The sequence below is a fragment of the Aristolochia californica genome, unplaced genomic scaffold, assembly GCF_029961685.1.
Source record: "Aristolochia californica isolate CCGP_79_NKW_82.1479 unplaced genomic scaffold, dmAriCali1.0.hap1 SCAF_15, whole genome shotgun sequence".
In the NCBI taxonomy this organism is placed as follows: domain Eukaryota; kingdom Viridiplantae; phylum Streptophyta; class Magnoliopsida; order Piperales; family Aristolochiaceae; genus Aristolochia; species Aristolochia californica.
In genome coordinates, this window is record NW_027181826.1 from 5,576,875 (window position 1) to 5,603,722 (window position 26,848).

Genomic DNA, 26,848 nt, shown 5'->3' on the forward strand with positions numbered 1-26,848 from the left:
CGCCCCCAAATATAAAGAGAAAATTGGAACTCAACGTAAGGCGTTGATTAGGCTTCACAACTTAATAATATCTAGCTCATACAAGATCATTGCTAGACTATTGGCATCATTTGAAGACGTTTCTGCGCTTTGTGATACGTAATGATCAAGGGGCTTTCCTCAGGGGCCGGAATATTCTTGACTCGGCTATGGCGGCTCATGAATTACTTGATCACTTCTCTCGCTCCAGTGCTCCTTGCTTTGCTTTGAAGCTTGATTTTGATAAGGCCTTTGACCTGGTGAACTGGGATCTTTTGGATGAACTACTGGGTCGGATGGGGTTTGGTGATCGATGTAGATTCTGGATTAGGAGTTGCATCTCTTCAGCCTCCTACTCTCTCCTGCTTAATGGGAGTGTCTATTATTTCTTCAAAGGGTCCCGGTAAGGCGAGGAGATCCGCTATCTCCTCTTCTATTCAATATTGTTGTTGGGCTCCTATTCTTCTATGATCTACAAGGCCAAGGACGTAGGGTGGTTGGATCCGATTAGTTGCATACCTGAGTTTGATGTGCCCCTTCTTCAGTATGTAGATGACACGCTCATTTTTGAAGTTGGCTCGCTGGAGTATGTAGTGAAGATTAAGGCTCTTCTTGGGCTATTTGAGATTGTGTTGGGTCAGAAGGTCAATTCGCAGAAAACCACACTTTTGGGGTTCAAAATCTGCTCAACTTATCTTCATTGGTGGATGTGATGGGATGCTCTTTATCCTCGACTCCAACCATATAGCTTGGCCTCCCCCTATTTACCTCTCCCATTAGTAAGGATCTTTGGACCCTTGTTATATCGCGGTAAGCCACTTGGAGAGGTTGTTTCCTCTCAAAAGTTGGAATACTTGGTCGGTATCCCCAACTATTTCCTCTCCTTCCTCCATTGCCCGGCTTTGGTCTCTGTGCAAATTGACAGGTTGATGAAAGGGTTCCTTTGGCGAGGCACTTCTTCGAACTTCAAGTACCATCTCGTGGAATGGAAAGATGTATGCATCCCTAAATCTAGGGGAGGTTTTGGTGTACGGCTCGCCAAGGATATGAATACGGCCCTTCTCCTTAAATGGATTTGGAAATTCAACAACGCTGATAGTAATCTTTGGAAGGCGATGGTGTCCCACAAATTGAATTGGCATGGTCGTTGGTGGACTTTGGGAGAAAGGAGAGCTTCGCTCTCTCCAATCTGGAGATTTATTTTCCTTCTCCTCCCCCTCTTCAGATTAGGCCTTTGCTTTCATGTTGGCAATGGTTGCACGGTTCGTTTCTGGGAGGATTGGTGGGTGGGGTCCAGACCTTTGAGGGCCTCCTATAGCTGTGTTTGGCGAGCCTCTTCTTTGTTGAGGATGCCTCGAGATCTGGATCTTGGGACCTTCGCCTTCGTCATAGGCTGGATGACTTTGAGGCTTTGCTTGCCTCTCACCTCTTGGAGACTCTCTTTTCCTCTAGATATACATAATATCATGATTGACTACAAATTTGGTTACGTGGTATTGTGACATCTGGGAACGATGCTTTTCCATAGTGGAGACGGATTACATCTCTTCGAGCTTGTAGCCCTGCACAGCCCTGCACCCGGAAGTATTCCAGCCTGTATAACCAATATTCCAATCTTTCATAGATATTATAATCCTAATCACACCATAGTAATCTATGACAGTTTTCTTATTATAATAGTGACCTAATAGTTTCTGGTAGGCCCAACATGACTTCTGCTGCTACTTTGTATTATCCGGGGGTTTGACCCTTTCTTGCCGGCTTAACACCACGTGGGCTAAATCGTTATGCGGCCTCGTGGTTTTCAGAGGTCCCTAGGCCGTACATGTCAACCGATGCGGCTCCATGGCTTCTTCAGCAGGGTAGAGCACAACTCTGTTTTATTTTCTACCTCAGAGCGTAGCCGAATAACACCAAGTACCTAACTATTTGCACTATTTTGATACTATTTAAGTGACACTATTCTAAACAGTTACTGTTAACATTACAAAACAAACATAATATAAACAAGACACTATGTAGATCAAACAATAAACATGAGGAATGAACAGTACAAACTAATATTGTGGAGATTCAAATATATTTTATATGCGGAATTAAACATAAATAAATACTGTAGAGATTATATATGTGGAAAATAATATTGTTCAAAAATAAAAACTAATTACATAATTGCCGAAGTTACCGACCGTGTTGTCGGTCGGCTCCCTCTTTACTACTCAGCCATTACGGCTGTTTTGCACATACCGTGCTTTGGGAACTTTGCCGGAGAACGCTTGCAGGAAATCACCTTCTTTTTCAAAAAACTTCGAGTGATTTTCGAATGCCTTAAACTTCATCTAGGTGTTGAATTTATAGCTAAGAGTAGAAAAATCTTTCCTCTTCTGCCCTTGAACGAAAGGATTTGGTTTAAAGACGAAGGGTAACTTTTGTCTTTTTCCTTTTCCATTCTTACCCTTCCATTGATGCCTTTCGGTGCAGAAAGTGTTTTCAGCTTCTGACGTCATCTTGCTGACGTAAAAGAATCTTTTGATGGAGCGGTTGCCTTCATTCTGACATATTGTCGTCGGACGACTGTTTTTTCTTGCATAGTTGACACGTGTACTTCTTTTGGAAGGTCTTCTGGGCCATATTGCAAAAACCTTCTTTTGTCAATTTGCTGAATGGGATATTACTATTATGTAATTTCTTCAGCGTTTCTTCAAGACTCTTTTGGCCTGTTGCCGGAGTCTCTTTATAGCTTCGTGCTACAATTGTCAATGGGACCGAGGTTTTGTAGACAAAACATTTTTTCTTCTGTACCAGTTGTTCTATGTACTGGGTTAAGAGTTTTGAGTACGTGTACACGTCTGGTTTGCTAGACTGGCTCAGGGCAAGGCTTTGCTTTTGGAATGTGAGTGAGGTCATATCCGTTTGTGTCACCTTCTTTGACAGATTCCAATGTGATAACCGCAATACTCGGAAATAGCTTGATATCGTCAATTATGTCAGCAATAGAGGAAACGATTTTAAGTTGGATCCAATTGCATTTGGTTATGGTAATAAAGCTTTTGCAAGCCTCCATAACTTCTTTCGGCATTCGCTCAAGCGTCGATAAATCGGTAGCTTGCAACAAAATTTGCCCTATGAATCCATATGTATAAAGAATGGATACATATTTAGAGTCAACTTCCTGACTCAGTATCACTTGATTCTAGCGATTGCTAGAGTCTGTAGTGAAAAAAGGAGTATTCATTCCTTATCCAATTTGTTCATTCCATCTCTGAAATTGAACAGTATGATCAGATGAAGTTTTTGAACGAGCGCTGCCCACCTTTTGAGGGCGTTGCGAAGGCTCTTCAGACATGATGTCTGTCAGTTTTAGAGGATTGATTTTCTTAAGAAAATCGTACTCATTAAACTCAATTTTATCCGTTTTACCCAGGCTTTTTAACCTAGTGAACTTGGATGGGGTAACTAACTTTGCCTTGAAAGAAGTATCTTTCTTTGGCTTGTCCGCCTCCATGGGTTTTGGAGTCATGTTGATTTTCAAGACTCCATGGATTTAGCTTGTGGAGAAAAAGGGAAAGAAACTCATTAGGAGAAAACTGGAGGAAGAAGGGTTATGGAATTGATTATTCCTACCCTCCCCCTGAAGCTTTATTTATAGATTTATGAAACTACTCTATTACAATAATACCCCTGAACTTAGGGTTTAGGGTTTTAACCCTGCAACTTTAGCTTCATTACATCAATGCCATCTCCATGAGATGACTCTTTATTTACCATCCTGCCATCAATGTATGTGGGTCTATGGGCATTCTCCTTGATATGTGGGCCTTGAGCCCGTCTTCTATCTCTCATATCTATGGGTCTTCCTTGGTCTTATGGGCTTGGGCCCATCTTCTAATACACTTCAATATGTGAGTCTTCCCTGGTTGTGTGGGTTTGGGCCCTGTCTTCCCACACTTCCCCTCAAGCTGGGGGTGAGAGAACAACATGAACTCCCAGCTTGCTGCAAATGATGTATACAATCTTTCTTGTATAATATGTCTTCATCTTCCAACTCTCCCCCTCACTCTGGGGCTCTCGTTCATGAGGCCCAGCTGGTATAATATCAGTGAGAGTAAATCACTCCTAGCCGCTAAGATATTGCTTTGAAGTATCCACCTCCACCACCATGTCCCTCCATAGGACAACGCCTCTCAAGTGGTAGAGTAATATATGATATTAATGGGGGTAGTAACATAAATATAATAATAAGTTCCTCTGTCACGGACTTCCAACCATAAAAATTTTGAAATTTTTGACGGGGATAAAGTTCCTTCGTCATGGACTCCCCAACCACAAATAAATTTGATTCTTTTTTTTACGGGGATGAAGTTTCTCCTTCATGGCCTCCCGACCACAAATAAATTTGATTATTTTTTTAATGGGGATGAAGTTCCTCCATCATGGACTCCCAACCAAAAAAAAAAAAAAAATTGATTCTTTTTTTTACGGGGATGAAGTTCCTCCATCATGGACTCCCAACCAAAATAAATTTGATTATTTTTTTTTACGTAGATGACAATAAATAATGGTATGAGGCTACCTCTTCTTCAATAATAATGTCTCATTAACAGAGACACAATAGCAGCAGCTAAAATGGGCTTAGCTTGGGCCCACTTAACACAACCCAACATAATTCTTGTAAAATGACCCATGAAATAATCCAGTGCACATATCTAAGACCAAATAATATGTTGACCAAGGAATAATCTGTCAATTCTTCAAAAATAATAATCCAGCCATAGAAAATTTTTTACCAAGACGTGCCAAAATCTCGGGCACGCATCCCGAGGCAGAAATTAAGTGGTCGAGTCAGTTTGACCGGACCCGAGTTGACCCGGTCCGGGTTGACTCGGGCGAGTCTGAATTGTGCTGGCGCTGAACTAGCTCTGATTAAATTTCCAAACTTAAGAAATATTTTATCGAGCATATCTTCTTCTTCCTCCCACGAACGGAAACTGAGTTCGGGCGGAAACTTTCTGGAATAGACTAGCCGAGAGCAGCTTCCGAAAAGGCAACGTATATCTCTTCTTCCGAAATGGCAACGTATATCTCTTCTTCCGAAACAGCAACATGGTAGGAGATCTCCGTGAAGAACGGCTAAAAACGGCAACCCAGTGATTTCCGAGCAGTGCGGGATGAGCAGCAGAGTCAGCTCTGTGATTTCCCAAAAAATAGCAGCAATGAAGCCAGCTGAAGGGAACTTTTCGACAGCTACAGTGAGTCTCTCGGTGAGACGGTCCAGAGACGCACGGCGCCGAACACAGTGGTTGTCTTCCCCGTGCTGCTCTGAACAGAGCGGGCCATGGCACAGATTTAATTCAAGTCTCCTAACTTAGGAAACTTGAATAAGGCAACAGTGCCTTCTTCCCTGACCGAACAGCGGAAACTTTCCTTTCCGAATAATAGCAACGATCGATCCCATGGTAGCAGCCGGAGAAAAAAAAAAGGAAACTCCAAAGAACAATTTCGGAGTTTCCGAAATATCATCTTCCTGGAACGGAAACTGTATCATCTTCCCTGTGGCCAAAGGACTCTCGGCGGAAACAGAGCTCGGCAGAAGCAAAGGAAACTTTCCGAAGATAGCCAACAGCTAAAGTGATCTTTCCGACAGATTCAATGAATCCTTCTCGGCGCCGAAGGACTCTCGGAGGAAAAGTCTAGAGATGGCAACACGGCTTCATTGTCCTCCCGCGAAAACTATGCAGCAGAATTTTTCTCTCTCGGGTGCAGAGTCGTTTCTCCGGCGATGGTGGGTCGACAATCGGGGAGACTTTTCCAGTGTGTAGAATGTCTCTAGCATATCAACGAAGATAGATAACCTTAATTTGAGCAGAGTAATGGTAGAGTAATGTTGGGCAGCAATAGAACCAGCAGGGCAATTGATAGCTTCAATGACAATGAGACTCCAAGGCAGGATAATTTAATCAAAATAAGAAAGCAACAATGCACGAGACTAAGAAATAAAAGAAGAGAAATTTTTTTTTCTAACCCTACACGGAGGATAATAAAACCTGAAAAACCATAGTCAGAATCCTGAAAATCAAAGCTCTGATACCATGTTGATTTTCAGGACTCCATGGATTTAGCTCATGGAGAAAAAGGGAAAGAAACTCATCGGGAGAAAATTGGAGGAAGAAGGGTTATGGAATTGATTATTCCTATCTTCCCCCTAAAGCTCTATTTATAGATTTATGAAACTATTATATTACAATAATACCCCTGAACTTAGGATTTAGGGTTTAGGGTTTTAACCCTGGAACTTTAGCTTAATTACATCAATGCCATCTCTATGAGATGACTCTTTATTGACCATCCTGCCATCAATGTATGTGGGTCTATGGGCCTTGAGCCCGTCTTCTATATCTCTCATATCCATGGGTCTTCCTTGGTCTTATGGGCTTGGGCCCATCTTCTAATACACTTCAATATGTGAGTCTTCCTTGGTCGTGTGGGTTTGGGCCCTGTCTTCCAACAAGTCGTTATGGCTTCCTTTCCAGCTCGAGACTGGTAGGTAGAAGTCCCTAATTCCTCTGTCTTACTAGAAGATTGAGTTATGGTTTCCGTTTTATGCATAGCATAATCGGTAGAAAGCCCAATTAGACTTGTATTCAGCAGAATACTAGAGTCATCCGTCTATTATGAAGCAGACATTAATGCTTCCTTTTCCTGTGAAGGGGATCCGGTAGAAGTCCCGGAAGAACTTGGCGGGCTTCGCCTGTTTTGGAGTTCTTGTAGCTCATTAGTTAACTACTTAACCTTAAGTTGTAAATCATCTCCGTTTAACCCGAAACAGGCACATTTCTCTGAAAGTTCTCCTCGTTCAGAAAGAACTAGGAGGTTGTCGAAAAGAGACTACAAAGTTGAGAGCAATACCGTAAGAGTGGCTATTGCTGCTGCTAGATCCATCAAAGTGCTACTGAGGGGATCCATCTTCTTTACCTATTTAAAACACAAGAAAATTCTCGAGTAAGAGTATCAGGTAAATAATTTTTGTCTCTTTTAATGTGTTCAACAGTAAAAGAGAATTGAAAGAACCACTGCTACCAACGGAATAATCTACCATGACAAAGTGAATCTTCTAAATTTCTTGTCATAATATCGACAAAATTTTTACACTCAGTTCTAACAAGAAATTCTTTGGGAGCATGATAAATGTAAAATTTCTTTATCCCATTTTTTACTACTAAAATTTCTTTTTGATATGAATAATAATTTATTTCAGCAGATGTAAATGTTCTTGAGGTATATTTGCATACTCTTTCAGAATCATTGGTTTTACATTTTAGTATAGCTGCCCATGTATGATTTGAGGCGTCCGTTTCTAAAATTAGTTTTGCATCTGGATCAGGTAGAATTAATGTTGGAAGATGGGAAAGCTGCTAATTTTTCCAGAATATGATTTTGGAGGATTATCTCTCCTTTGGATGTGTTTAGGCCTAAGAAATCTATCTTGGTCCGAAATAGTCCTGTCTTCTTTAAAGAATTAACAGAACTAAAACAAAGTTTAGAGAATCTAAACAAAGACAAAATGCAAGACATTCTAAAAGAAATCTTAGCATTAAAAGAACACTTCGGTTCGTCTTCTGTCTCAACAAGGTATAAAAGTCCCTTTACACCTTGGACACCAGAATGATCTACAGAGAACGTCTTTTAGATCATCTAAGAGTTGTACGAGCAGAAAGAATTCTAGCTCTACAACAAAGAGATAATCTTCGCCCAACACATGATACAATTGCATCCCATATATTGTATCATTCTGAATGGATGAGATTAAATAAACAATCTTGGATACTTCAATGCTAGATCTGGAAACTACAAAGAAAGCTCCAAGACATAGCTTTCTAAAATGAATGAGTTTTTCTATTTAACAGATCTGGAAACTCCATTACCTTTAGACCTTCCTGACATTACCGGATGACTTAAAAAATTAGTGTATATTGCACCATGCATGGCACCTAGAAGAAGAAAAGATCCAAAACCATCAACTTTTAGGATCGCTTCCAAAGCATCGTTATCTACAGACGATGAAGTTTACGCAGAATATAATACTTTCAGACGACAACCGATTTATCATGTTCAAGAGGAAAAACCATCCTCCAGTAAACAAAAAGAGCAACAAGACTGTGAACCAGAGGCATGGGACTTTGACGAAGTTGCAACAAAAAAATATCAAGAAAAAGGATTACTTTGCCAAAGACAAAAGGCAGATGATCTTGGTAAAAGATTTAGGATGCTTCACGGTGGTAACACTAGACAACATGAAGCCGAATCATCAAGAGTAAGAGAAACTGTCTTTGAAGATAACTTTCGAGACAAAGAAAGATACTCTCACTCTAAGGTCTCACTCAAAAGCCAAAGATATTCGACAAAATACACCAATGTCGATCCAGCAAATACTACCAAAGGATATAGTTATATTGATAGTATATACCCATTTGGATTTTATCTCAACTTGGATTGCCCTAAGGACGGAGAAAAAGTTCTAAAAGACTGGGAAAGAAGTATTGAGCATTGCTACTAATATGCACAAATCTTGGGACAAAGATTCAACATTTAACTTCCTCACCCATGCTTTACAGGGTAATGTAGCTCACTGGTGGGACAACCTTCCAGAAGACCAAAGGACCGCTACATCTACATATATAGCCTCAATTCTAAAAGGATTAGTTGCTAAGATATCAAAAGAATTTCTAGGAATACATCATACTCTAGAAGCTCACAACGAAAGTATTAAACAAAGAAAACGTTTAGTAATCCTTCAAAATTTAAACTAGTTACAAATCTGTAGCATTTGTTTCTATGAGAAGTATTATTGCGAATTTGCAAGTTATTTCTATAAATTACAAAAAGATGATCAGAAACCTTATCTACCCATCTTTTATTCAAAACTGCCAGAACCATTTGCAACTGTCTTTGAAAAAGACTATATTGCAAACTATTGGCAAAACAACCCCGAGTTTCCAGTCTTAACCATGCATGTTTTTCTACACAGAGACACTCTCGGAAGAAGACATTTGTACAAGACATGTTGGTAAACCTCTATGAAATGCACAGACTACAAAAGAAAAGTAGTAAAGCACATAAAAAACATTATGTTGTTCTTCAGAACAAATATGTAGGAGTTTATTGTTGTAAAAATTACAATCAAAAGCATAAAAAATATCCTCGAAAATTTTCAAAGAAAAACTTTAGGATACAAAAGAGTTCCCCAAAGAAGTATACTCCTAGAAAGAGGTACTTTAGGAAAAGAACAAATTTTGGCCCCACCGCATCTAGTAAAGGGTCAAATGCATACTGCCCAAAGGGAAAATCCCCGAGCAAATGCAAATGCTGGATATGCCAGAAAGAAGGACACTTCGCTCACGACTGTCCTAATGATAAGAAAAAAGGCAGTACAATACCTATATAGTATTAGCCAAAGAAAAAGGACTGGAAATGATTCATCATGATCAAATCTAGTCAGACGATGAAGTGCATGAACTTCATCTCGAAACAGAGTCTTCCACATTGGAAAACTCAGAAAACATGTTGGACTCATCAGGAATATTCTCCGAATGAGTATCCGAATAAATGCAGAGCATGTAGCCTTTGGGAATTCATATATCACGGTCATGTTAAAGCTTCTGGGATATATCAAATTCCATATGCATGCTCTTGTCGATACTGGAAGTTTTTATTGTCTAGCCAGACAAAATTTACTTCCAACCACATTATGGAAAACGCTTGAAGTTCCACTTCAAGTAATAGTAGGATCAGGAGATAATATTTCACTTCCTGCCGAAGCAAAAAATATTCATCTTGACATCGGAGGTGAAAAATTTATGATCCCAAAACTAATAAGTTTAGGACCAAATATAAACTCAGGACCAGACTTAGTCCTAGGAAATGAATGGTTAATGTTCCACGCCCCTATAGAACAAACTCCATCCTACTACAAACTTTGCTGTCGAACTAGATGTGAAATAGACAATTCTGCTGTATATGTATACGCAGTAAAACCTCTTGAAGCCTTTGCCATTTTTGGCAATGGAGATGTCCTCCATCAAGTCTTCAAAAACCGCAGCAAGCATAGTGATGAGTTTCCCTCCTTGGAATCTCTCCTCCTCACAAAATCCTGCGATATAGAAGTACAACAACTTTTGGATTCCACTTGTTCTTAGAAACCCTTAGAATGGTGGAATAAACAACAACCAAAGCTTTCGGGTTAAATAGAGATGATTTATAGCTTAAGGTTAAGCAGTTAACCAATGAGCTACAAGAACTCCAAAAAAGGCGAAACCCGCCAAGTTCTTTCGAGACTTCTACCGGATCCCCTTCATGGGAAAAGGAGGCATTAACGTCCGCTTCACAACAAACGGATGACTGTAGTATTTAGCTGAGTATAAGTCGAATCGGGGTTTCTACCGATTATGCTATGCATAAAAAGGAAACCATAACTCAATCTTCTAGTTGATAGAGGAATTAGGGACTTTTACCTACTAGTCTCGAGCTGAAAGGAAACCATAACGACTCTAGAACCCATGGAGACAGACAAGCCAAAGAAAGATACTTCTTTCAAGGCAAAGTTAGTTACCCCATCCGAGTTCGCTAGGTTGAAAAGCTTGGGCAAAACGGATTAAATTGAGTTTAATGAGTATGATTTTCTTAAGAAAATCAAACCTCTAAACTTGACAGACATCGTGTCTGAAGAGCCTTCACTATGCCTTCAAAAGGTGGATAACGTTCGTTTAAAAACTTCGTCCGATCATATTGTTCAATTTCAGAGATGGAATGAACAAATTGGACAAGGGATGAATAATCCCTTTTTCACTACAAACTCTAGCAATCGCTAGAATTAAGTGATAATGAGTCAGGAAGTTGACTTTAAATATGTATCCATTCTTTATACATATGGATTCATAGGGAAAATTTTGTTGCAAGCTACCGATTTATCGACGCTTGAGCGAATGCCAAAAGAAGTTATGGAGGCTTGCAAAAGCTTTATTACCATAACCAAATGCAATTGGATCAGACTTAAAATCGTTTCCTGTATTACCATAACCAAATACAATTGGATCAGACTTAAAATCGTTTCCTATATTGCTGATATAATTGACGATATCAAGCTATTTCTAAGTATTGTTGTTATCACACTTGAATCTATCAAAGAAGGTGACACAAACGGATATGACCCCACTCACATTCCAAAAGCAAAGCCTTGCCCTGAGTCGGTCTAGCAAACCAGACATGTACAAGGACTCAAAACTCTAACCCAATACATAGAACAACTGGTACAAAAGAAGAAATGTTTTGTCTACAAGACCTTGGTCCCACTGACAATTGTAGCACGAAGGTATAAAGAGACTTTGGCAACAGTTCAGAAGAGTCTTGAAGAAACGCTGAAGAAATTACATAATGGTAATATCCCATTCAACAAATTGATAAAAGAAGGTTGTTGCAATATGGCCCAAAAGACTTTCCAAAAGAAGCACACATGTCAACTGTGCAAGAAAAAACAATCGTTCGACGACATTATGTCAGAATGAAGGCGACTGCTCCACCAAAAGATTCTTTTACGTCAGTAAGATGACGTCAGAAGCTGCAAGACCCATTTACCCCCACTTTCGGCACCGAAAGGCAATAATGCATGGGTAAGAATGGAAAAAAGAAAAGATGATAGTTACCTTTCGTCTTTAAACCAGAACATTTCTTCCAAGGGCAAAAGAGGGATTCCTATCTTGGCTATAAATTCGAAGCCTAGATGAAGTTGGAAGGCATTCGAAAATCACTCGGAGTTTTCTGAGAAAGAAGGCGATTTCCTGCAAGCATTCTTCGGCAAAGTTTCCAAAGGACGGTATGTTTAAAACAACCGTAATGGCTGAGTAGTAAAGAGGGAGCCGACTGGTAACACAATCGGTAACTTCAGGAGTTATGTAGTTAGTTTTTATTTTTGAACAATATTATTTTTCGCATATGTATAATCTCTACAATATTTATTTATGTTTAATTCCGCATATAAATATATTTGAATCTCCACAATATTAGTTTGTACTGTTCATTCCTCATGTTTATTATTTGATCTCCACAATGTCTTGTTTATATTATGTTTGTTTTGTAATCTTAACAGTAACTGTTTAGAATAATGTCACTTAAATAGTATCGAAATAGTGCAAAATAGGATCGAAGTTAGGTACTTAGTGTTATTCGGCTACGCTCCGAGGTAGAAAATGAAACAGACTAGTGCTCTACCCTACTGAAGTTGCCATGGAGCCGCATCTGTTGACTTGTATGGCTTGGGGACCTCTGAAAACCGCGAGGTCGCATGACGATTTAGCCCACATGGTGTTAAGCCGGCAGGAATAGGGTCAAACCCTGGATAATACAAAGTAGCAGCAGAAGTCATGTTGGACTTATCAGAAACTATTAGGTCACTATTATAATAAGTCTACTATCATAGATTACTATGGTATGATTAGGATCATAATATCTATGAAAGATTGGAATAATGTTTAAATAGGCAAGGATATTTTCGGGTGCAGGGCTATCGGCTCGAAGAGATGTAATCTGTCTCCACTACGGAAAAGCATCGTTCCCAGATTTTACAATGCCACGTAACCAAATTTGTAGTCAATCATGATATTATGTATATCGGAGAGAGTCTTGTCGTTCGTTGATTTGGTGGTCAGAAGCTAGTGGTAGTTTTTCAGTCTCTTCAGCCTACTCCCTCATTATGGGATGGTCTTCATCAGTGCCTGATCATGAGGTGTGGCCCTTATTTGGCATTGATGTGCTCCCTTGAGGGTCCAATTTGTCCTGTGGAGTGCTGGTCTTGACAAGATCCTCACAATTGACAATCTTTGGCACTGCGGTGACCATAGTGTTTGCACTTCATGCCTCCTTTGTGGCATTGTGGATGAGACTACCAGTCATCTTCTCATCTCTTGCCCTTTCTCATGGTCGATTTGGATGAGCATTATCAGTCGGATTGACTTTCAGCAATGTTTGCCTCTGGATCTTCTCTTGGTTTGTTGGATGCTCCTTGGAATCTCCCTGCCCAAGTTGGGCAAGTTGCTCATCTCCGCTTGTGTGGCTTTTATCCCTTGGGGCCTCTGAAAGGAGTGTAACAATAGGCGATTTAACACCAAATTCCTCTCTCTAAGGATAGGGTTGCCTCATCAATCATTGGTTCCATCTCTATGTGGCTCCACTCCAGGAAAGAGTTCCCTTCTCTCTAGGGTTGCCCTCTTCGAGATAACTGGCATGCCCTTGCCCTGATGGGTTCTCCAGCTAGACCTCCCGTTATGCAGGTGTGGCAATCTCCTCAAGCTGAATTTTGACAGTAGCTCCTTTGGCAATCCTAGCATGGCGGGCTTTGGTGGCGTGTTTCGGGACTCCTACGGCAATCAGATCATGTCCTACTCCAATCCCATGGGCATCTCTGACTCCACCTCTGCTGAGCTCCAGGCCTAGTGGCCTCACCATTTTTCAGGATCACCTCTCCGGGCCTCTTCACGTCGAGGGAGATTCTGCGGTGATTATTTGATGGTTCTCCTCCCCCTCTACCCCTTTACCCTGCCATGGCGACATTGGGATGTTTTTAATTCTATCATGAACATTATCCCCCACTTTACCTGTATTTGGTCCAATCTTCCCAGATCTACTAATTCTCTGGCTGACGCCTTTGCTAAGCAGGGAGTCTTCCTCCAATCCCTTGTTGTAAGGGGTGGGCCTCCCTAGTTTGTTTGTTCATTCTTTTTGATTAATAAATTATCGCTTTTTTCTCCAAAAAAAAAAAAAAAAAAAATTGAGAATGAAAAACTGTTGTAAGAATTGAGATAACAAGTGAGCTTTTCTATGGACTTTCCAACTGCAGGCCAAAATCAAGGCAACAATGGAGAAGGCTTTCTGGGATGGGATAGAACAAGGTTTGAAGCAAGACGAACCTGACTATAGTCGAGTTGTTGAACTAGTGAAAGAAGTGAGGGATGAACTATGTGATATGGCTCCGAAGGGTTGGAGACAAGAGATCATTGATTCTGTCGATCCTGACATTCTCCATCAGGTACTTTACTAAATTATTTTTTCTTTGAATTAATAAAAAAAGGTCCATCCTTTTTCACAGAAAAGACAAAAAAACTGAATTAGTCCAAACAAATCTAGAAAGAAGTTGACAGATTTTAATCGACTTACTGATTACCTTTTGACTCCTTCAGGTGCTTAAATTGGAAAACCCTGATTTGGATTATCTTGCGAGGGTCTTGAGATATGCTTTAATCACTCTGCAGAAACTTTCTGCTCCAGCTAATGAAGAAGAAATGAAGAAGAGAAACAGTGAAGTATTAGATGAGTTGGGGGAGATAGCTCGTGCAAATCACAAATTAGATAGTTCCTTCGTTATTGCTATTGTTAAGGGTCTGCGCTTTGTCTTAGAACAGATACAGGTTTGTTTGGTCTTGCTCTTGCTGCAACATATGGATTTATTATACTTCTGAAGTTTAAAAACATTGGAATTGTTTTGCAGACCCTGAAGCAAGAAATCAGCTTTGCACGAATTCGAATAATGGGGCCAATCATAAAGGGCTCTGGTGGCATTGATTATTTGCAGAGAGCATTTACCAATCGCTATGGAGACCCTTCTAATGCAGTCATCTCTCTGCCATTGGCAAAGCTATGGCTTACACCTTTGAGAAAAAGTGCAGAACGTGAGTGGAGGGAACATGTGGAGTCTCTTTCTAGTTTAATGGAGAATCAAACTGGCAGTTTTGGTACTTCTTCCCATGATTTTACTCCAACCACTCTCAAAACTGGTGGGGCTTTTCCTATGGCTTCAAACATGAACCTGCAGGTGCCACTTGAGTTGACTTCAACTGGTAACACTGGTAACTTGCTTTACTCATGTGTAAACTTCTTCTCTAAAATCAACTTTAGTAAGTTGTGGAACAGTGTCATATTTTTTTTCCCTGGGTCTCTAATTCCTGGATCATGTGCTGTTTTAGGCAATCAACAACCTGAATGTAATGGAGAGACAGTTGATCTTTTAGTGAGGATTAGTCTCTTGAAGTTAGTGAACAAGATAGAAGGGCTAATGCATGAAATCCTTCCTGAGACTCTTAAGCTCAACTGCTTGAGGCTAAGGACAGTTCAGGGTCAGCTTCAAAAGATTATAGTTCTTATTACGAGGTAAATGCTCTTTGAACTTTGATCATTGTTCCTGTGTATTTTGTTTTTTATTCTTGGTAGGGATACTAAATAGTGGATGCTTGGCAATGCAGCATGTTGATACTTCGGCAAATGCTTCTTTGTGAGAGCTTAGATTCCAAATATGTCAATGTAGAAACCCTTGTGGCAGATTCTACTATGAAGTTATCTCAGCTACTGGATAGAGATGCAGATGTCGGGATTCCTACAATTGTCGAAATAATCTGCGAGTCGCCCTCAGGAGAAGACGGTCTGGAGGGCAAGTGGAAGAGGATACAAGCAGGAAAGGAAACGATGGCAGGCATGTTAATGAAGAGCTTAAGAGATGGGGATCCTGTGTTCAAGAGAGTGGCCCATGCAGTTTATCTGGCAACACGGGGAGTGGTGCTTGGGGGAAGTGGTGCCAAAGGAAGGAAATTGGCAGAGAGAGCTTTGAGGTCTGTGGGGGCTACATTTTTGGTCGACAAGGTGGTGGAGGCAGCTGAGTTAGTGGTAGTGGTTGCCACTGTTACTGAGCGGGTTCATGGACCATGGTACTCTGCCCTCTTACAGCAAGAATCCAAGTGAGTAAAACAGGTATTTGTATTTCATTTTCTTTTCTTTTCTGTATTGACGACCTCTTGATTCTCGACTATGTAAGGTTTTTAAACATTGAACCGGTATGGTTGTAAATAATGGAAGGCGCAGGCCGTATATGGATTTTAGAGCTTATTTGGAGTTAAACGATCATTGTAGATTTAGTATATATAAACGAGTGAACAATTGACCTACCCTGACCAACTAGGTCACACTAGTTGCCCTTTGTACAATGGAAAATGCTAAGTGCACCTACTAGGGAAGGTAAAATATTTTACCCATGACATTGTTAGGTTCTATTGAGTAACAAACGTGGGGAGGGGTCTCAATAGGTTTGTTACTTTAGTTGCCAACTTTTAATTTCTTTTGATTAAATTTATGAGTTCATACTTTGAATAATTCCTATGTGCTCAATTAGTTTCAAATTCAAGAATCAAATTCAAGCAATCAACACACAAAGAACATACTTATGAGTTAATTCATCACGTGTTCACAATCCTATCTTGGGTTGCTAACTCACTCTCAAGGAATTTCTTTTGAGTTAATTCATTATATTCATATTACCAAATGATACTTACATCAAATTGTTTTTACAACCAATTCCAATCTTGCCCACAGAAGGACTTAAAAATGTCCTCAATTGACTAGAGGTCAACATACAATATACATGCTCATATAGATTCACAACAACAAAACTAGGTTCTCAATCTAGACCCACAAACAGATTTGAAGTAACTCACTAGACTACACAATCCTAGTAGACTTACAAAGGAATTTTTCAACAACAGTGATCCACAAAGAGATTTCTGGTTAGCAACAACAAACAAGGGATAGTAGCCTTTACCCTCAAGGAATACAATAGCCAACTCAACAACTCAACTTAAATCCAAAGGATTTTACAACAGCTAATCCTTAGCCACAAAAGCTTCTCTCAACAAATGAGATGAGGGGTGATTTTGCCTACACAAGGCTTGAGATAATCCTACAAGGATTACTTGCTTTACAATTTTAGGTCTTTACAAAAGCCTCTTAATTAGACAAATATTGCAAATATATTATAAGATAAGAAGATGAGAAGCATACTTGTAATTTATCTATCTTATGATTCAATATTTATTTTCAGCCCTCATGTTAAAGGGTATTTATGTAATACATCAACTTTAAGTGGTTATAAAAGGCCTAAGGAGGACTATTAGGGCTTCAACTCAAAACCCTCATCCATTCTCCCCTTCTCAACTTGCTCGAGCTCCTCTCCTTCCCTTCTCTCCTTTGAACCTTCTTCTCCTCCATCACAAGTCCCTCTCTTCTCTCTTCTTCTCACTTTTTTTCTCCCTCAAAGGCTTCTTAAAGTTGTGATAATGGAATCTTAAGATTTAACATGGTATCATAGCAAAGGTCTTAGCATTCCAAGTTTCATTTTTGCTCGATTTATGTAAAATGTTGCATCGGAAGAGTTATGGTTGAGTTGCTGAATTCGATCAAGTAGATAAGTGATTAATCTTTTTTTGGTATCTTCTATATGTGAAGGTATGCTTAATGGTATCATTCATTAATTTTTTGCTGAATTTATTTAGCCCATGCATGCACATGAACGTATGCTTCAAAATTGTTGCATTTCTTGCCTTTTTGCACTACTCAAATGTTGAGAAGTCAATATCTGCCATGATACTCTAATCTTGGGCAGATTAAATTCAAAAAAGGGTTGTTTGCATGATATTAAGTCTTTCCCTCGAGTTATCTTTGCTTCTATTAGTTGTAAGATGTTCCTCTCCATATGCCAGTGTTTACTGTTTTGAATCTAGAAAAGGGACACTGGAGGTCTTGATAACTCCTTCTCAATGATGAGTTAGTTTAAGTTCAAAAATTTCTAGATCGGCGTAATTTTCTTTGATTAAGATTTCTCTTAAGTGCAGTCTATTGAAGCAAGTCTTTTTTTAGTCATTTTCAAACAAACACTTCATATTTCATGCTGAATAAGACCCTCTTGGAGAAGAGAGACTTATTGGATAAGGTTAGTGTCTACCTTGTTGGTGTTGTCCCACGATCTTGTTTGAGTCCTTTTTTACTAAAGACAAAGTACAATAACAAAGATCCCGATTTACTTTGTATTTCCTCTCGGGTTTAGCTTACCCAAACTAAGTGGTTGAGTCCTTCTTGCATAAGGACATCACCTTCTCTACTGAGAAAAGAGAAACTTCTAAGTTACTTTTAGGGGGGAGATTAATCATTACACACAACAACAACAACGATGACAACAACAACAAAAAAACAACGACAACGACAACGACAATGACAACGACAACGACAACGATAAAGACAACGACAATGACGACGACAACGTCAACAACCACAACAACCATGATGAAAACAACGACAACAATGATAACAACGACAACAACAATAACAACAACAACAACAAAAATAACAACAACAAGAACCATGAAAACGAAGGGCAAAAGATGAAGAAGCCCTTGAGGAGCGACCTTAATATCAAAGTTCCACCTTTGATCTCCTCCAACAGCTCTGGTCTGATTTCAAAGAATTCAGAGAAAATGTATTTTAGAGGTTTGATAAAATAGAGAGGCGGCTTGCTCAAGTTGATCATCACTTGGGCTTTCCATCACAATTATTTGAGGTGTCTTATCATCTTCAAATGGATGAGCATCAGGGAGAAAATAGAAATCTAGAGCTAGTTAGCCCCAAAGGATTGAAACCTCAGCCCCAACTAATGCTGACAATCAAACCCCAAGACAATGTTGGAAGCTTTTGGGACTAAAATTGGGTACCCTCCAGAGGATCAGCCTTCCCCCTCTGCCCCACATCTTCCAAATGATGTAAATTGATATAAAAAGCTTTCATTTGTACTAGTGAAAATTTGGAAATGAAATATCTCTTTTCTTATTATTTGGGCTTAGAATATATTTTATGACATGTGGTTAATCTTCAAATCATATGTTTGTCAACATAAAAAAGGGGGAGTATGAGGAAGAAGAAGCTCAAAGCCTTCTCTATAAACCCTAAATTTGATGATAACAAACATAAACTATTGACATTTTTTATTCTAAGTGTTTACAAATTGTGAAATCTTTAAACAGAGTCAAGTTCATAAGAAAGGAGTCGACAACATGATAGATGGAGTTGAGGGCATGTCTTTGGAGCTGTATACATTCAGAAAAAAGTTAAAGAGCTTGTTACAAGTAAAGATTAAAAAACTAATGGAGCCAAGCACATGATGGATGAAGTCAAGCACAAGTCTTTGGAAATGAATACAGTTAGCAATTGTTGAAAAAGAAATTCAAAAAGTCATTACAAGCAACAGTTGAAAAGAAGAGGAGTCGAGCACATACATGGAGTAGCCGAACATGCACCCATATGAAGCCAACTACATGCACAAGTAGCCGAACACAAACTCAAAATATTCACTCTAGAAAAAATCTCATGTTAGATATCAAAAGGAGTCAATCCCATGATCAAGGAGTTGAACCCATGCACTCAGCTACAAACTACGAGGAGTGGAATCCAACTTATAGAAAGTTTGGATTCAATTAAGGAGTCAACCCTTATAGGAGGAACCAAGGTATAGTATTCGACACTAGCTCAAAAGATCGACCCCAGCAAGAAAACAACAGATGAATTCAAACCTGAAAAGAGTTGTTGACACAAATAGATTCGACCCTATTGAATTTCTGGAAATGAGAAATATTTCACTAAATTGTTATAATTTGAGAACATGAGCCTACAATCAAATTACCATTATTCCAGTTACACCCACAGTTAAAATACTAAAAGTTAAATCCTAGAACAATTAAACAACTGAACATAAATAAAATACTAGCATAACTAAAACACCTTTAATTGAGACTCTTCTGTGAGACCTCCTCCTGTGAAACTCTTGTAAGACTCCATGATCGATGCAAAACTGCAAATGCACAATATCGTATTTTTATAGTAAAGTGATGAGAAAAATATCGTCTATAGGGATTGGTAACTTACTTTAGATAAATACCAAAATTATATTAATCTCGATTCTATTTAGATAAGTCACTAAGATTTTTTTAATTTCAATTTAAAATAAAATCAATTCAAAGAAAATACTCAAAGGAAAACAAAGTTGTTATTCGATGATCAAATTAATGAGAAAGAAAACTTCTAGGAATTCGATTTCACCTAATCTCTCACTATGCTTTACTCATCTAACTAATTGAATTTAATTCTCTCTGTTCGTTATCTAATCGCCAACTCATCCAAAAGCCTCTTGCAATAGTCAATTAGAAATATTATTGTTCATCATTTTACACAAGAGTATGCAAATTAATAAAACAAGAATATCATTAAGATCAACGATTTTAATACTACATAGGTTCATACAAGTCTTCCGATCTCTATATTTACCTATGCCAAAATATCCAAGATCTATCCTATAATTTCCTCTTTCGATAGCAAATCACCAAGATCAAAATCATCTAACTAATTGTCAGTCAATTAGAAGCAATAAGCCTAAAATAAATCAGACAAACATAGAAGAGAATTACTTCAAATTAGCATAGAAAAGCAAGCATAATTCGAAACTAGATTACATTGTTTTCCTAGAATAAAGAAAATTTAGTTCATGCTAAAAAGTAAATTCAACATAAACGAATTCACCATATTTTTTTTCTTAGGGGAATAGAAGAAAAAGAATACTGAAATTAATCTTGTCGTTCGTTCCACCCTCTCTGTCGTAGCATCTTTTTTTCTAAAACTTCCCAGAATAATCCTTTTTCTTTCTTTTCCCGTGCTTGCTAAATCCAAGTAAAAAAGAAAAGGTTGCATGACGTGAAACTTTCATAAATCCAAACCGCCAACGTAATTCACCCGCATGTGGTTCCGTGTTGCATCCAAATTGTAAAAACAAAGAGAAAGCCCCATGCGTGAACTCCCTCTTTAGTTTTTATATTTCAAAATGCTGAATTCTGGTATTCAAAAATTCAACTTGATCTTTATCTCTTAACTAGCACAGGTGAAATTTGGATCTTTCTTTTCTTCAAATTTGAAATAAAACTAATTGATAGTAGTGGAGCCTAAAATCGATAAAAATAAATAAAATTAGCCTAAAGTTTAAAGTTAAGAAGTCATAAAACATACTAAATTATGCAAGTCATCAAACTCCCCCACACTTAAAACTTTGTTTGTCCTCAAACAAAAAGAAAATAAAATACCGCTATAGACAATATCAATTAGACCCCAAAGAGACGTATCATCACTCGCCAAGCCATGATCTGAATTTAGATTTCATCACTTGTATCTTCCTCTTTTAAATCAAAGACAACAGGAAAATAAAAAAAATGAGCAATTTGTCAAGCAAGAGTTAAGTGTTTACTTCAACCTAAAGCTAAGACATTCAGTGTGTGTGGTAGATAGTCAATTTAACTCCAAACCACCTACAAATTTAGATAAAAGTAGATCAACTGAAACCAGAGGAATTCTCTCAAAAAATCCTATAAATCCAATTTTCAGAAATCCTCTACTAATGTAGTGAAACACCAAAATCAAAGATCAAAAGGTCTTTAATCAGGTTGTAATGACAGGCCACAGCTTGAGGGCTAAGAAAGAAATGGATATGGAAAATCAAAGCAAACTGGGAAAATACTTGGTGGAAAAAACAATAAAAGAGAATTCCACAGGACTCAAACCATAATTCTTTCTCGACAATATGCTCATACTGATGAAAATACTATTGTTTTAATCAATGAAGTAGTACCAAGTACACCTTTAACAAAATTTGGAGAGATCCACACTCCACTTATTTAGTTTTCTCTTTTTTTTTCTTTTCTTTTTTTTTTGCCGTTCACTTTATTTTATTTTCTTTTCACTCTTTGATCAAACAGAGCAAACATAATGTGGATATTGTTTTTTAACTAACTTTCTCTTTAAATGTAAATTTCCACCAAAGTATTTTCTCAAACTGTAAAAGGTAATTTCATGGTTTTTTAGGCTCAGAATGGGAATGGTTTATGTAGTTAAAAGAAAAAATAAAGACTTCTATAACATAAAGTTCAAGGGGGTGACTATGGAAATACACCATGCAATGATGGCATGATAATCAGGATGCCTAGATCATTTCTCTAATTTTTGGTATCAATTAGGATTTTGCCTCAAGGATCCATCAACGGATTCTATAGTAAAGCAAGATTGAAGTTCCCTCACCTAGTTAAGACAACTCATTCTCTTCAAAAGCAAAATGGAATAAAGAAAAAAATTGACTATGTGCTCAATTATGATCAAGGACAAAGATTTAAATCAAAGTACTCCTAAAACTCAGCCTGACATAAAAGAAATTTTTGAAATTTTTTCTCAATCCCATCCTCAATCACAAATTTCGGAGTCATATAGAGTTCATTCATATTCAAATACATTCTTAGTAAAAGAATCAAGAAGACAAAATAACTATAGGAGTTTACACCCCCAAACTTAAACCAAACAATGTTCTCATTGTAATTCAAAAGTGAAAAATTGAAGAAATGGAAAGAACTTCCCTGGTTTCGTGGTGTTCAATCGTAGTTATAATTTTCAGCTCTTTATTCCTGCTAAATAAACCTGTATCAAAATAAAAATTATTAAAAAAATAAAAACAAATAAAAATAAAAATAAAGGAATAAAAGAAAGTTCTATGGGCTGCCACCCATAAGCGTTTGTTTTAAAGTCTACAACCAGACTTTTCAATCTTCATCAATTAGGGTCTCCAAGAGGAACAAGTGCACTCCTCTCCACATGTTCTCCATAATAGTGCTTCAATCTTTGACCGTTAACTTTGAATATATTCCCTATCTTGTCCTTCAAGTTATTGCTCCAAAAGCGAAAACTTTGTTAATTGTATAAGGACCTGTCCATCTTGATTTTAACTTGCCAGGGAAGAGTTTGAGTCATGAATTGAAAAGTAAAACCTGTTGTCCTGGAGCAAATTCACGGCAAAGAATCTATTTGTCATGCCACTTCTTTGTCCGTTCTTTGTAAATCTTTGCATTTTCATAAGCATCATTCCGGAACTCGTCCATCTTTTTCAATTGAAGAAGTCGCTTTTCCCTTGCTTCCTTCGAATCAAAATTAAACTTCTTTACAACCCAATAAACTTTATGCTCCAACTCAATAGGGGGATGACTCACTTTTCCAAACACTAATCAGTAAGGAGACATCCAGATAGGTGTTTTTAAAGCTGTACGGTATGCCCACAAAGCATCATCAAGCTTCTTTGCCCAATCCTTTCTTTTGGTGTTGACTGTCTTCTCAAGGATGTTCTTGATTTCTTGATTTGAAATTTCAGCTTGGCCATTAGTTTGAGGATGGTAGCCAAGTGCTATCTTGTGTTTCATACAATATTTAGAAAGAAGTTTTTCAAACAACTTGTTACAAAAATGGGTCCCTTCATCACTAATTATAGCTTGTGAAGTGCCAAATATTGTGAATATATTATTATGCAGAAATTTGAACACTACCTTTTGTTTGTTGTTGTAGCAATTTCTTCCACCCATTTTTTTTTGACACATAATCATCTGCTAACAAGATATATACAAAGCCAAAAGGAGGAGGAAAATGACCCATAAAATCTATTCTCCAAATATCAAATAACTCAACCTCTAAGATATTTTTCAATGGTAACTCTTGACGCCTTGAAATATTTCCCATACGTTGGCACTCACAAGTTTTCACAAAAGTATAACTATCAAGAAGGACAAAAGAAACCACTTTGAAGTACCTTAGTTGTTGTTCGTGTTGCTCCAAAGTGTCCTCCATATGATGATGAATGGCAATGATGGAGAATAGCTTACATCTCTTCTTCTGGCACACATCTTTAGATGATTTGATCAGGGCACCTTTTGAACGGCAAAAGCTCATCCCAAAGATAATATTTCACATCATGCAGAAACTTCTTGCATTGGTGATAACTGGTGATAGTACTTTACAAGCTAGGTAGTTTACAATATCAGCATACCAAGGAAGCTTGATCTCACATGCAAACAACTACTCATTAGGGAATGCTTCTTGGATCACTGAATTTGGTCATACTTCCTCTTGCTCCAACCTAGAGAGATGATCAGCAACTGAATTTTTGTTTCCTTTCTTATCTCGAACCTCCAAATCAAATTCTTGAAGAAACAGGATCCAACGAATCAGAATTTTTGCTTCCTTTCTTATCTCGAACCTCCAAATCAAATTCTTGAAGAAGCAGGATCCAACGAATCAGCCTAAGCTTAGCATCCTTCTTTCCAAACAAATAACGAAGTGCTGCATGATCAGTGTTGGAAGATGAAGGCATATTATACAAAAACAATATTTATACATCATTTGCAGCAAGCTGGGAGTTCATGTTGTTCTCTCACCCCTAGCTTGAGGGGGAGTGTTGGAAGATAGGGCCCAAGCCCACACGACCAAGGAAGACTCGCATATCCAACTGTATTAGAAGATGGGTCCAAGCATATAAGACCAAGGAAGACCCATGGATCCAAGAGATATAGAAGACGGGCTCAAGGCCCACAGATCAAGGAGAAGGCCCATAGGCCCACATACATTGATGGCAGGATGGTAAATAAAGGGTCATCTCATAGAGATGGCGTTGATGTAATTAAGTTAAAGTTCCAGGGTTAAAACCCTAAACACTAAACCCTAAGTTCAAGGGTATTATTAGAATATTGTAGTTTCATAAATCTATAAATTGAGCTTCAGGGGAAGGGTCAAGTAGAATTAATTCCATAACCCTTCTTCCTCCAGTTTTCTCCCAATGGATTTCTTTCTCTTTTTCTCCATGAGCTAAATTCATGGAGTCCTGAAAATCAACATGGTATCAAAGCTTTGATTTTCAGGACTTCGACTATGGTTTCTCAGGTTCATTCTCCGTTGTGTTCCATTTTTTAGTTGATATTTGTTTTTAATGTTTGATTTTTTTTCTTTTTCTGCTTCTATTCTCTCCGTGAACAAATGCAAGTTCCGTAATATTTCTTTTCCTTCCTGATCGTTATTATTGTTGTCTTCCGTCCTTGAAAACTTGTTTGAATTGCTCTATAGCCATGACTTCTGCCTTGGTGTAGATGCCCGCGGCTTTCCAGTACACCACACAATTCTCTGTGACTTTTTTGAAGTACTATTGATCGGTGAGAGGCAGGTTCATTGTCACTCTCATAAATTTCTCGAATGGCCCAGTAACGATGTCTCGGAAGAAGTCGTCACTAGAGTTGAGGTCGTCCGCCGTCTTCTTTTTCTTCTCCTTCGACCATTTTCATCTACGTGTTCTCTCTGCTTCTGCTTTCGGCCAGAGACTTCGGCGTCGACGTACTATTAGAAGAAAAGATGGGGGATATATGAGATGCACTCCTGCACCATCTCCTTGGTGTCCTTGGATATCTTTGCGTTCACCGATAGCACCTTCTTCATGATCCGAATCACGTTAGCAATTGGAAGGAACCTATCCTGCTCCCTCGGCGAAAACTCGTTGTTAGTGTTGCTGTTATTTTGTCCCCCCTGATTCGTTGTCTGAGTCTACCATTCGGAAACATTATGATAGAAGAGTCTCTGTTGGATTTTCCAAGCCGTCTCTGTTGTCATTGTGATCCCGTACTGTTCAGGAGCGTACTGCGAGGAAGATGATATTTTTGGAAGGTCTATTCTAGAGTGAAGTTTTTTTTTCGGAAAGTCCTCTCTATCCGGAATTGTTGTTGGAAAGTTTCCTCTCAAGCTAAGCTCTGTTGCTGCCAAGCTTCCCTAGCGCCAGCTATGCGTTGTTGTTTTTGGAAGTTGTCGTTGTCGATGTTCGGCTTAAATCCCGGTGATGTCTCTTATTTTGGAAAGGTTCCATTTCGATTTCTGGAAGGTCTCATCATGCAGAAATTTCTTGCATTGGTGATAAGTGAGATCTGGTGATAGTACCTTAGAAGCTAGGTAGTTTACAATATCAGCATACCAAGGAAGCTTGATCTCACATGCAAACAACTACTCATTAGGGAATGCTTCTTGGATCACTGAATTTGGTCATACTTCCTCTTGCTCCAACCGAGAGAGATGATTAGCAACTGAATTTTTGCTTCCTTTCTTATCTCGAACCTCCAAATCAATTCTTGAAGAAGCAGGATCCAACGAATCAGCCTAGGCTTAGCATCCTTCTTTCCAAACAAATAACGAAGTGCTGCATGATCAGTGTTGGAAGATGAAGGCATATTATACAAAAAAAAATATTTATACATCATTTGCAGCAAGTTTGGAGTTCATGCTATTCTCTCACTCCCAGCTTGAGGGGGAGTGTTGGAAGATAGGGCCTAAGCCCACACGACCAAGGAAGACTCGCATATCCAACTGTATTAGAAGATGGGCCCAAGCCTATAAGACCAAGGAAGACCCATGGATCCAAGAGATATAGAAGATGGGCTCAAGGCCCACAGATCAAGGAGAAGACCCATAGGCCTACATACATTGATAGTAGGATGGTAAATAAAGGGTTATCTCATAGAGATGGCATTGATGTAATTAAGTTAAAGTTCCAGGGTTAAAACTCTAAACCCTAAACCCTAAGTTCAGGGGTATTATTATAATATTGTAGTTTCATAAATCTATAAATAGAGCTTCAGGGGGAGGGTCAGGTAGAATCAATTCCATAACCCTTCTTCCTCTAGTTTTCTCCCTATGGGTTTTTTTTTTTTTTTCCATGAGCTAAATTCATGGAGTCTTGAAAATCAACAATTAGTGAACACTATTACCTTTGTACCAATGAGGTAAGACCAAAATTTGTCAAAAACACACACCACAGCAAGCATCTCCTTCTCAATTGTTGTATAATTTAATTGAGTTTCATTCAATGTCCGACTTGCATAATATATGGCCCTAAACAGTTTGTCTCGCCTTTGTCCTAACACTGCTCCAATTGCAAAATCACTTGCATTACACATGACTTCAAAAGGTTGACTCCAATCACGTATAGTCATAACTGGTGCTGAAATTAGTTTCTCCTTGATTGTATTAAAGGCCTGCAAACAAACATCATCAAAGTCAAATGCAGAATTTTTTTCAAAAAGATTACATA

The 26,848-nt window shown here is 38.5% G+C and overlaps 1 protein-coding gene across 3 annotated transcripts in view; it reads left to right on the plus strand.

Moving 5' to 3' along the window:
- LOC137951527 (uncharacterized) overlaps positions 1-15,937 on the plus strand; it is a 53,110-nt gene extending 37,173 nt beyond the window's left edge. The window contains exons 7-11 of one of the 3 annotated variants that reach the window (XM_068798240.1): positions 13,904-14,092; positions 14,244-14,471; positions 14,552-14,909; positions 15,027-15,210; positions 15,303-15,937. In XM_068798240.1, coding sequence (XP_068654341.1) covers positions 13,904-14,092; positions 14,244-14,471; positions 14,552-14,909; positions 15,027-15,210; positions 15,303-15,795 — 1,452 coding nt within the window. In that variant the 3' untranslated portion in view covers positions 15,796-15,937. The remainder of the gene's footprint in view (positions 1-13,903; positions 14,093-14,243; positions 14,472-14,551; positions 14,910-15,026; positions 15,211-15,302) is intronic. The other 2 variants (XM_068798241.1, XM_068798242.1) reach the window with 2 other exon arrangements.
- The last annotated feature ends 10,911 nt before the right edge of the window (positions 15,938-26,848 follow it).